Here is a 12,821-nt window from a genome sequence, read left to right as displayed (position 1 = left end):
TAAAGACATACCATTCGTATATATACACACTTAAAAGGGCACTGAAAAATTGCTGCTCCTAAGCATCACTTGCTTGCCCAAAGAAAATGTAGTGCAATCTAAGTGCACGTGCAACTTATTTCCTGTAAGGCTCCACCATCATTCAATAAAGATGTGCAAAAGTGATGCCACTTTTTGTAAGGCCTTATTTTAATATACATCAGTTAAATCACATGATAAAAAATTTAATTTCCCAATTTCTCTGGTGTTTTTACATGAGAAGTAATACTTCACAGAAGCATAACTACTGCATCTTTACAACACTGTTTCTCCAAGTTCTCCTCCATGGTTAAGAAGCCAAAATAGAGAAAATTAAGAATAAACCCACTGTGTTAGTTTTTTCAGCTATTCTAACAACATGATTATTTTTCAGGTGCTCCAATAATACTTTCAACAGTTTCATTTACATCCATGAGGACTCAGCACTGCTACGTATTTTGCATGTGGCATCACAAGGCAGGTACTCAAAACATGAGGAACATGCTTTAAATGACCTTTTAATATTTTGATCGAAGTGACTTATCCAAAGCTATGTGGGAACTGTGTGGCAGATACAGGAAGAAATTCCTGTCTGACATTCAACTTCTATAAAAAGGAAGCTATATTTCTGCTACTTCTTACTTCTTTTTATACTCTGAATCAAATGAATTAAGAATTTGACAGAAAACAATCTGGTTCAGAAGGCAGACTCAATGCCCTCCTAATGATCAGTCTAGTCTATCCTGCATGTATCAGGAAGATGATATAGCAGAAAGACATTGCCTGTTTTAAAAATATCACAATGCACATGAATTAGAGGTTCTACAGTAAAGTTGTTAGGAGTTCTCATATTGGCATTGTTCTTATTTATTGTAGCATTTCTAGAAATCAAAACTCAAGCATGGAAAAACCCTAAACAGTTTATCTAATGTAGATAGACAACTTTTTATCTAGATCTCAAGCCAAACTGGTGCCTTCAGGCTCACAAAACTCACAAAGGGCTTGGGGAATATGTGGCAACAGGTGAAAGCATGTGCTGTGCGGGACTCAAGTCCCCTTTACTAACAGCCAACTTTTTCCACTAACCTTAAAAACATGGAACAGAAAAGATCATATCTGTGACACTGCCAGCAACTTTCTGCTCAAGTCTCTTAGACAAAGAACTAATTCTTTAAAATGGAGCAGAAGAGCTCCCAGGCAAAACCTAGTTGTCAGAATATGCTGGTATTGTAAAAAAATCTTATTTGTGGAAACTTTTTATCCCCCATGAGTGGATCGTTTTACTAGAAATGTTCCCAATGTACTTGAGATTTAAGCAGACAACCAGCACTGGAAATTCTGTAAAGCTAAAGGCAAGCTAAAAACAAAACCTCATAATAGAAATTGTTGAGCTACTTCTTTACTATTATTTTTCTTATAGCACTGTCTATAAGTAGTAAGTACTGTCTAGACAGTAGTTGTATATTAAAAGTGTGTACAGACAAAAATCCTGCCATTAACATAAGCATACAGGGTTTTTTTCAAGACTTCTCCATTATAAGCTTTCCACAGGTCATTGTAACAGAGGCAGGCCATGCACAAACATGGCACAGCCATGGACCAGATTTCACTACAGCCAAAATTTAAAATACACTTCCTATTACAGTATTTCTTATACCAAAATACAAGTGCTGTTTCATTTTGATACTTTCCTACAACATCTGTATATAGAATATATATATATATATAATGTATAATTGTGTATATGTGAAAATCACATACTACAAACTGTACTAGAATTGGATTTTCAAAATATGTTCCATTTCTTAATCCACTCCCCTTTAGAACAGAATCCACTTTTATAAAATTCCTACAGGCCAAAAGCTTGAAAACATTTGTAATTCAGTATAAGAGAGCTACTCTTGAAAAAATTAAAGGCTTGGGTATGGCTGGTGGTGTGGTGTTTTTTCATTGCACAGAATTTAAAAATTGAAGACAAAATTTGTCTTGAAACACCAAAGCCAGGCAGCACACATTTTCAACTTAGCAAGAGAGGCATGAATACAGTTGAATTTCTGATTCAAAGTATAGTTTAATTTTAGTTGTGTTCATTGAGTTGTTTCACTATCAATGAATTGGCATTTTTAAATGTAAAAACATTCCATCATAAGATTTCCAACCAGTTTTAGTACTTATTTAATAGACACATACAAAATTTAATTCCTCTCTCTTGTCCATTAGGAATTACTTCCAGAAATATCATATTGCCTTAGACCTTCAATCAGTTGCTTTTCAGTTGCAGAAACCTCTACATGTAAAAAAACCTCTCTGTAGAATTATGAACATGAATATAATTTCATTTGTCTTGGGACAGCCCTCAATATGCCACAAAAGTATATTTCAACAAAGAATAACAATTAAAATATGGTCCTATTTTAAAAAAAGGAAAACAAAATAGCCCCCAACCAAAATCAAACCCAAACCAACACCAAAACCCACACAATTAAAAAAAAGCAACAAAAAACCACCATCAAAGCAAAACCACCCTACACATTTTATAACTTTTGCTCTTCTATTTGTTCAACATACTGAATGTAGAAGCTTTTACCAGATGCTAGGAAATATTTTTGCCAGGATATGTACAAAATAACTTCCAAAATAAGGGACAATCTGAAGGTTAATGAAAAAAAATAAACCACCACTTTTGTAAGTTTTCAAAAATAATAAACTTAAAACATCAAATAATTACCAGCTATCAGATATTTCAATACTCAATTTACTGTGACTTTTTTTTCCAAGGCATATTCAGAGAAATGGCTAAAGGAACTGTAATGGCCTTCTGGGACAGGAAGACTAAGGCTTCAGTAAAAAATGTTAAATTAATTTTTATAGTGATGCAAAGTCAGGGAAGGGTTGTTAAGGGATGGCCTCTTGCCACAGGGTGGAGTTTTGTTATGGTATCCTTTTAGAGTCTGCAGGTGTTTGGCAGGATCTGAAATCAGGGCCAGCTGTGATATTTCAGCTCCGATATTTCCCTCCCCATATTTCTCAGAAGTGATGCATCAGGATGATGTCTTACACCTGATGTACTCAACTTGTGTGGTATGACTGGAACTGCTGGGGGGGGGAGGCATGGGGGAAGTGCCACTGCATGGTTTTCATTTTATTTTCAGCTGACAACATTCATATAGTAAAACTCATCAACATGAATGGATTTAATATAGTAAAACACCAGATTACAGTTTATTAAACTGACCACTTTTTTCTGAGTTGTTTTGGTGCTTCCTGGATTATGCCAGCTATTTAATTAAAGTAAGAACACTCTATAAAATAATGTTGAAATAAATTACAGGGCAAAAAAGGCAAGGACAATGTTCTAAAGAAGAAAAAAACACCTTCAGTCACCTCACTTAACCAGCAAAGAGCTTTGTCCTTGCATACTTAGCTGCAGTACAGTGCGTACCTGTTTTTGTTTTGTTTTATCTTTTGGGAGAATTTGAATAGTTTCTATTAAAAATGGTATTCTCTTTTAAGTTTGTTTTGTTTGGAAAGCTTCAAACCACATTGTATTTCATACACATATTCCCCAGTGTATGTAAAATGGGACCATACTGAGGTCACTCATAAGATTTTTAAATGTTTTAAGAATTCTTTTTATGTTTGTACTATCTTGGCCTGGTTAAAAGAGCATTTTTTTAATAGTTTTTAAAAGATTCACTATATAAATTTTCATAGTCTATACTGTTCTATTAAGCATTTGTAAGAACTTTCACAAACATTGCTTTCACCCTCACATTTTTAAGAAATTTGTTCCCTTAACTAGCCAATCTCCTTTTTCTCTCAGCTGTTTTATCCAAATATGCACAAGTACACACGTACATCTCTCCACAGACTGATTGACTTACCAGTACAAATGCCTGTGGTATTCATTTAACTTCACAAATGAATAAAATATTATAATCAGTGGGAAAAGTGGACATTTAACTCCATTCATGGAAAAACAGTATCACCTGGCACTCCAACTGAGTAAGAAATTTCCTGGGTTTTGGCAGCTCTCTTGGAGTACGACTGAAGCTGTTAATGATATTAGTGAAATGTCCTGGGATCAAAAAATATGTTGTCTTATCTCAGTTTATAGAAGGAGTTATATAAGCCACTCCCAGCCTTCAGAGCTCTGAGGTCCTTTTAATTAAATAAAGTTTGAAAGCACAACCAGCCTGTAGCCAATTGAGCTCCATTAAACTATTTCAATCATCTCCTGTAGTTGTCTTTCCCCCTACTTCCTCACATGTGCTTCTAGCCATCTCTTGCATTGTTCCAGCTCCCTCCCTAGATTTCTGCCTCCATCTGGTACCAGCCTAGAGCACCCTTTACAGCATTACTGACAACTGAGCTGACATCCGTGCAGTGCATCTTGGTCACTAACAGTGCAAGGCTACACTTACAATGCAAGGGGTTGGCATTATGGATATAAAAATCCAAAGATGAAGGAAGAAGGTAATGGCAATAAATGAAGTAAATAAAATGCTTAGATCCAATCTTGATGGTAACACACAAAAAGGAAGATGTTAGCTAAGCCTGTATATTATCTATTGGAATAAGATAAGAGTTGGGCAAAATTGAGCTATCACTGGGTTTGATGTTTTTCTGGACTCTTCACAATGGTTGAGAGCAAATGGTGATGAGAAGCACTTAACTGTGCTATGATCAAACAGTGTTAAGTAACATTAGAGTTTCACACATCATACAGTATCAGTATGCATGGTTATCATACGCAAATTGAGTGACATCTTTCTTAGAATGTATTTTCCGGTCTAAACTGAGCCTGAGAAGACCACATTATAATGTGAGCCCTGGGAAGAATTATTACAAAGTTTTCATACTTGATAAAAATCTGCATTCAGGCTTATACATAAGAAAATGGGTGGATTGATGAATAGGTGGATAAAGAATTGGTTGGATAGTCACATCCAGAGGGTATGGGTCAATGACTCAGTGAGACATGATTTGGGTGACAAGTGGTGTCCCTCAGGGGTGCTTTTTGGGACCAGTGCTATTTAATGTCTTCATCAATGACAGACAAAGGGATTGAGTGCACCCTCAGCAAGTTTGCAGATGTCACCAAACTGAGTGGTGCAGTTGCCACACCTGAAGTATGGGATGCCATCCAGAGGGACTCTCATATTCTTGAGAAGTGGGCCCACAGGAACATCACAAGGTTCATCAAAGCCAAGCCCAAAGTTCTACACCAAGGTCAAGGCAACCCTCAGGATCAATATGGGCTGGGACATGAGAAGATTGAGAGCAGCCCTGCTCAGAACAAATACAGGGACCTGGTGGATGAGAGGTTGGACATAAGCCAGAAATGTTTGCTTGCATTCCAGAAAGTGAAATGTGTCTCAGGCTGCATCAAAGGAAGTGTGACCAGCCCATCAAGACAAAGATCCTCCCCTTCTACTCTGCTGTCATAAGATCCCACCTGGAGTATTGTGTCCAGCTCTGGGGTCCACATTATCAGAAGGAGCAAGGTGGAAGAGTCCAGAGGAGTGCAGTGGAGATGATCAGAGGGCTGGATGGAGCACCTCTGCAATGAGGAAAGGCTGAGAGAACTAGGAATGTTCATCTTGGAAAAGAGAAGGCTCTGGGGATTCCCTGTTGTGGCCTTTCAGTACTTAAAAGGGGACTATAAGAATTTTTAGCAGGGCCTGTTATGATAGGACAAGGGTTAATGACTCTAAACTGAAAAAAATGTTAATTTAGATTAGCCATAATAAAGTTTTTACAATGATGGTCAGAAAACACTAGAACAGGTTGCCCAGATAGATGGTAAATGCCCCATCCCTGAAAATATTCAAGATCAGACTGGGTGGGGCTTCTGAGCTATCTGATTTCATTGAAGATACCCCTGCAGATTGCAGGGTTGTTGGAATAGATGACCTCACAAAGATCCTTTCCAACTCCAAGTATTTTAAGACTCTATGAAAAATCTTGCTGTGATTAGAGTATGTTCTTGTTGGTGGGTGCTGTTTTTCTCCTATTATACCTGGGATTTCATCGTGCAGAGGACACCTAGATTACAGTCTCTCAGGTGATAAATTGCTTCCCAAGTCAGACAGTCTCAGTCTTTTTTTCCCCCTGCTTCCTTTGAACTGAAACTATCTGTGAGAAAACACTTCTTTCAGAAATGAAATAAAGGTTAATATGCAGCTATGCACAAATATTGGCATTAAATTTCCAGTAGCAATGACTGGGTCCCACATATTTCAGAAAAGTGCATAGAAAAGAAGGTTTTAAAGCAGTTTCATGAGGAAAATATTAGCATGCCCCTTACAGAAAAATATCTCAAAAAACATGCCATATCTAACTGCAAAGCACCATGGTACCTTTTATTGATAGCCTAACTATGTCAAGTAATAACCTGACACATATATAATATTATGTTACATATATATATGTTATTTATATATATGTGAAAATGTTATTTAGGTGAATTTTAACAAGAGCAAGGTAGCCAAGATAACCTCTTTCCAATTTGGGAGGTAATAGCCCATGACAAATAATGCTTTAAAAACAGTCTCTTTCAGAGTAGACTCAGCTTCTTAAAATTCACAGCATCAAAAAAAGCACAGAATATTTTTCCAATGTTGCCCTAAGCAGAGCCAAGTCTGAGTAAAATACTCTTGCTGTATGTTCTTCAAAGCCCAATCTTAATCCCTGTGAAAGTTATGAAGTGAAAAATTTGGCCCATGCATACTTTACAGCATGATACTACATCATTTTAAGAAGAGAGTATTTATTTAATAAAAAAATATTCTTTCCCTGCAGTCACCTAACAAATATTATTTTATGCCTCTAAAATATAATAATATTTATAACAAACATTTATTATAATTTTTTTTTTATTACAGGGATTGCTTTGCCTGCTCTTATTTTCCCAACACTGCAATCACATTCACAACAAACGCTTCTGACAGCAGACATGGACATGTACAAAATCAGAAGAAAATACCAAAACAGACATTGATAAATCATTTTTTCTTGTGATTCTCTGTAGTAAAAATCATCTTAGAGGAGATTCATCACACATTAGAACAGCCATAAAATACCCAGCTGCAGTACTCAAGACAGTATAATTCAGTTTATCTTGGGCCCTTTAACCCTTCCTAAGCAGGAGAGTCAAAAAGTAGGGAAGGCATCAGGGAATATGAAGATAATATAACTCCAGGTACTAAAGTATAAAAATATTGTTTATAATTAAGCATAGGTGTAATCCAGTGCAATATTTAAAACAGATACAGAGATGAACTGGTTTTAGCAACTGAAACCTCCAGGCCAAGAATAGGTTTCTTTCTTTTTCAGGATTTTGTGCTTCATTTTTCTTTTTCCAGTCAAAATGTTGCCCATTTTTTTTCAAACAGAATTGATTTTGGTTATCCATACTCCATACAAAAAAATTAGTTCTTTCAGGGCCCAAAAAAAGGTGCTTTTCTGCATATTTATGCGATAAAATGCAATTACATACTATATTATGGTTTCTTCCTCCGTTTTACCAGCCAGTTTTGAAACATAGACTCTCAGTGTGAGACATGGAATACCTATGGTTTAATTTGTTGTGACAAAATCTGAGTTCCCAAGCATATAATTCATTTAAACATCTGTATTTATTTCTTAATATGACCTACTATTTGCTGAAACTCAATCCATCCTGAACCTCTCAAATCTCATTTTAAAGTAGCCAAAACCAGATCTGAGTGGCAGGAAGAGTGATCATTACTCACCACTTGTAAGACATGTGTAATAATGTACAGAAGAGACTTGGTGAGGACCAACCTGAGGATCTGAGAACACCTGCTTCATGTTGTTGATTGGGCCGTAGGGAACACCACTCCCTTCAAAGAGCTGCAACCACTCGATCGTTGCTTTTTCTGAAAACCTAAGAGCAAATAAGAATGAATGTGGTTTAAACACTGTCCTTTCAGATTCTAAGGAATGTATAGCATATCTCCCTTCTCTTGCACTGCTTCCATACTCCTCTTCACTGATTTCTTCCCATTCAGTGAATAAAATAACAAAAATGTACTACCTATGTTCTTCAGAAATGCAAAACCCAAAGACTATCTCTGAACAAACTTCTGTTTCTATCTGATCATCTGAAGCAATGCAGGAATAATGTAAAGCTGAATTTATCATCAGTTTCAAGTAAGGATCAATGGGTTTCCTCCCTTCCTTAATTATACTAATGTGCTTCATATTCGTTTCCCATCATGTACATAATTAACAACAAAAAGATATAGTGCAAGTATCACACAATACTGCTCACTAAAAGCTGATGTAAAGCATCATCAAAAACATACATCAGGATTAAAACCCACATTTTTAGGTCAGATAAGTAGACTGATCACATATTTATTTGTTGCATGGTTGTACAACCTATTCTAAGAACACCCAGTTCAGCATACATACACGGTGCCTGTATGCTGGTGAACGCATTGCTCCAGGTCTTTGTATCACATGCAAAAAGCTTATTTTATTTCTTTCTAAGCATTCCATTTCATAACTAGTAACACCACTCTATTTCCCCTGTTTTGCTAGATAGATTTTCTTTCCTCATCTGCCTACTGAAGTTGCATACACGAAGAAAAGACACCGTTGGAACAATATCGGTCACAGAGAGATGGTATTTTCTGCAGTCATCTGGGATCCTGAATCAAAGGTAAACTTACTTGGAGATAGTATTTTAAAGTTCAGGAAGATAAATACCATAGAGGTCTACCAGCTTATTAGAAATCAAAGACTGGCTTCATGATATACCTAACACTGAAAAGAAATTAGATGTGATTTAAAGACCTGATGGATACAAAATTAATAGAAACCTTAAAAAGGGACACTCAGTTACTGGTATTCTATAGCTACCAGTTTGCTGTTCCTTAAGAGTAATTTGGAACAACATCAGTAACATTCAGCTTTACTTCCAGCACAAAATATGCATGGCCCTTTCTCAGAGCTAGCAGATTTATTCCTGAAGTCAACAAGCAATTCTAGAAGAAATGGAAGGAGCAATAAAAAGAAAAGTCAAAATAAAAGGTCTTAAAAGTGCAAAATGTATTATAAAATGAAGCATGAGTCATGAAAGAATGAAGCATAATGCAGCATAGCTTCTAAATAAAACAGATAAAAAAAATATTGCAATGCACTTCATTGAAAATTAAAGTGACCTCATGGTAAAGATGTAGTCAGCCATAAAGACAGTGCTGCTGTTGAACCCATCTAGGCTCTATCCAATTTAGTACTCTGTTGGAGCCATACCTAGAACCAGGTACATTGCAGGAAACTGGGGAAAAAGGTAACTCTAGAGAGGCAGATAACCTTCCTTCCTCAGTGATTACAGGTATTAACCATGATTTTAGTCTAAAATACAATTTGTATTTCCCTTCAGTACTCTCCATTCAACAATTATCATCATCTGTATATTCTTGTTATTCATAGCCATCTCGTATTAAGGTTTGGCGCTCAAACTACTGCACAATGTAAATAAGATTTGCATGAAAAACTGTTTCCCTTCAGTTACAGATGCTGTTTATATAAAATTATTCTGTTCCCTGCTAGCAACAGAGACACTTCATATTTCATGGCCCACTAAATCCCTTGTTATAAATGGAAAGCTTTTTCCAGCTACTACTTTTTGACACTTCAAATTCTACTATCTCATTTCTAATAAGAGAGGACAACTGCAAGAGGAATCTTGGGCTCAACTTCATAAGCATGGTGCTGAAGACCATCACCAGAAAATTATTGTAATTCTCAATGTATCACATTCAATTGATCTGTTAGTAATGAATAACTAACAGATGAATAACTAACTATCCTGCTATGTTATGTTCCCACAGTTCTTTTTAAAAAGAGTTTATAAATATCTTCCTGAGTCTAAAAACCCAGAACTTTTGCATTTAAAGAATAGCCTGAAAATGAAGTTTTTTCAACAGGAGTGTCTATAATGTATATCTGCATAACCAGTAGGCTACTTCCTGATGTTGTGGTAAATCTGAATAATTTTCAAGATATATATTCTTCAGTTACACCATTGTGAGTGACTCAATATATAGTGGAGCTGTATATGTAAGTTGCAGAATCTATGTATATGTTAAGAAAAATTTCTGTGATTCTATATTAATTTCTACAGCTTCAGGTTGCACTTAGGTTTTTCTTTCCTACGTGACAGAAAAAAAAACCACTACAATATTGTAGAAAACATGAAATTGTTTATTATCCTCTGTCTATTATCCTCAAGAGACACACAGTGTTTCTTACTGAAACTCTAACTCTGATGGGGAATAGCTCCCTTTATTTGTGTTAAAGAGAGGCTGTTGAGAACATATTGTTAAGCAAACTGTTTAAAACCAAAACAGAACACCACCACTGCCAATAAAGGTCTAGTATTCAGATTTTGAGAGCAACAGCATGGAACTATTTTGCTTATTCAACTATGTTTTATATATTGAAACATCTGCTGTACATCATTAAGGGAGAAATACTCTTTCAAGATCTGATAAAAGATAAGCCATGGATTACAAAAATGTTAATTTTTACCTCTGATGTCAGCTGTACAAATTTCAATTTTTTTTTTTACCAACCTGTATGTATTATTCCCCCAACTAAACACAATTTGTGATACTACTTACATACCATAACCATTACTTAAAGTGAAGGGCTGATGTTTAGGTTGCTGAGTACCCATTAATAACATGCTCAGCACTCCCAAATAACAAGAGAAGACCCTCAGCGAAAACTTCCAAGAAGTAGACGAAAATCTGGCCAATCTTTTTTCTCTTAACCTATTTTAAAATGTCTTTCTATGATTTTTCATTGTTTTTAATAAATATCATACTTTGTATATTTTTCAGTTAAGAAAAATAAATTATTGACTTTCTTTATGTATACACATTCATAAATAAAAACATTGTGATGGAAACACAGACAAGGCTAAACAATGGTCCATCTTCCAAACCTGAGCTAGTAGGGAAAAAAAAAGAATCCAAGACTGTAGAGCATCTGAACTCTGAAACACGACATTTGCAAGAGGATCTTTACCTCAGAGATACTCAGTGACTGCAGGAGAGCTCAACACTGCTCAAACTACAGCTTCATTTCTTTTCAGAGGAGTCTCTTTTCCTATAAAATGTTCCATCTGCCACATAGATATAAATATATAATCACAGAAATGCCCTCTAAATTACCTGTGATTTTTTTAAATAAAAAATGTTTTAAACTGCTAAATGTTTTACAGCTATGCTGTAGCATAGCTCTCTGCAATTACTACCAGTATTTTAGAAGTTCAGAAGGATTTGCTTTTTACTGTATTACTTTGTGGTATGAAATTTAAATTCAGGCTCTTTCTGAAAGCACCTCTAAAAACGAAAGGATATGTACCCCAATGAAGAACAAACCCATTGCTAGGACATTTACTGCAAAGCCTGAACTGAGGCTTACTTCCTGAAGAGGTCAAAGTCTCCATGATGTCTCATTTGCATTTTGAGCAATACTGTAAACCTCCTCCGCACTAAATTACACAGCACTCACAAAAATACTAAAGTTGCAGTATCGAAATGAGGCATCAAATTCCAGAACATGTAACATTAAATACGTTTCATGCTTTAAAATATTTTAAGAATAGAAAGTGTGGCATAAGCTGAACTAATTGAAATTGGAAGAAATCCAACTAAATATATTTTTCTTCAATTAGTAAATCTAGCAGGCATCATTAAATGGAAACATCTAAATTTAAACTATACACTCAGCAAATTCATCAAAAAAAATTTACAGCACAATATAAAGAAAAAACCTCTAAAAGGCAAAAACTAAATATAAAATAAAAAAAGTTTTACACCTTGTTTTTTTACATAAACTACAACCATAATTTGGCTTCTTGAAAAGCAGGATCTACATTCCCTTTTGCTTTCTAACAAATTCTAATTTAAAGAAAAAAGTAAGAAATGCATCTTTACATGTAAAACAGAAAAAGTATGTCTGCCAGACTTGTGCAAGTTACATGAAATGGCTTTAATGCGTTCATATTTTTTAATAACACTTGGGTATGTGTTGTATGTTTCTGAGTTTCTCATCCCGATAATTATTAAAATAAAATTTGGTGGTTTTTTAGCAATATTTTGTCTTTCAATGAAACAAAGACTTAAAAAGTTTGAATGAATCCACTTTGTGTGTATTCCATTTTCTATGTTTCCTAGGAAACCTTCAATCCTTGCTACCATCCTATGTAGAAGGGCAACTATATTTCTCTAATGGATAAAAATATCCAATCCAATTCTAATAAGTTTAGAAGAACTACTGAAGCAAAATACTGCTCTTTTCTATAGGAAACCTATGGCAATTAATTTAGAGAAGTTATTTGGACAGCTACCAAATACAGATGGAACAGCAACCTCCAGGATTAGTAAGAGCTTTCTACATGTGGTCAATCACAAAAAGCTCCTCTGTTCTTGCTAAAGTCCACAAGAGCATTCCTGTGTTCTCTAGCACAACGCAAATCTGCATCATAGTTTTTGTTTTATTTTGTTCTATCAACAGTCTCTTCACTACCAAACACCTCTTTAATTGTAGTTAAATGAGTAAGAGGGTTGGTACAGTTTCTTACAGTAGCATCTATGAAAGACACTACACAAAACAAAAGCCCTAGAAAATATTTGTTTGGAAAATTCAAAGAATGGATCATTATCCTTTAGTGTACAGTGAGTACAGAGTTAGTGCTTTCAAAGTGAATTCTACAGCATTTACTCAATAGTGTGTAAATATTGTTAGTGTCTATTCTT

At 35.2% G+C, this 12,821-nt stretch overlaps 1 protein-coding gene across 3 annotated transcripts in view; it reads right to left on the bottom strand.

The window, feature by feature from the left end:
• Nucleotides 1–12,821, bottom strand: part of SUGCT (succinyl-CoA:glutarate-CoA transferase) — a 316,299-nt gene that overhangs the window by 174,032 nt on the left and 129,446 nt on the right. For all 3 annotated transcript variants that reach the window (XM_031060861.1, XM_031060862.1, XM_005425690.3), the window contains exon 11: nt 7,828–7,930. In XM_031060861.1, the coding sequence (XP_030916721.1) occupies nt 7,828–7,930 (103 nt within the window). The remainder of the gene's footprint in view (nt 1–7,827; nt 7,931–12,821) is intronic.

This window comes from Geospiza fortis, unplaced genomic scaffold (assembly GCF_000277835.1).
Source record: "Geospiza fortis unplaced genomic scaffold, GeoFor_1.0 scaffold265, whole genome shotgun sequence".
In the NCBI taxonomy this organism is placed as follows: domain Eukaryota; kingdom Metazoa; phylum Chordata; class Aves; order Passeriformes; family Thraupidae; genus Geospiza; species Geospiza fortis.
This window is presented reverse-complemented; position numbering and strand designations above follow the sequence as displayed.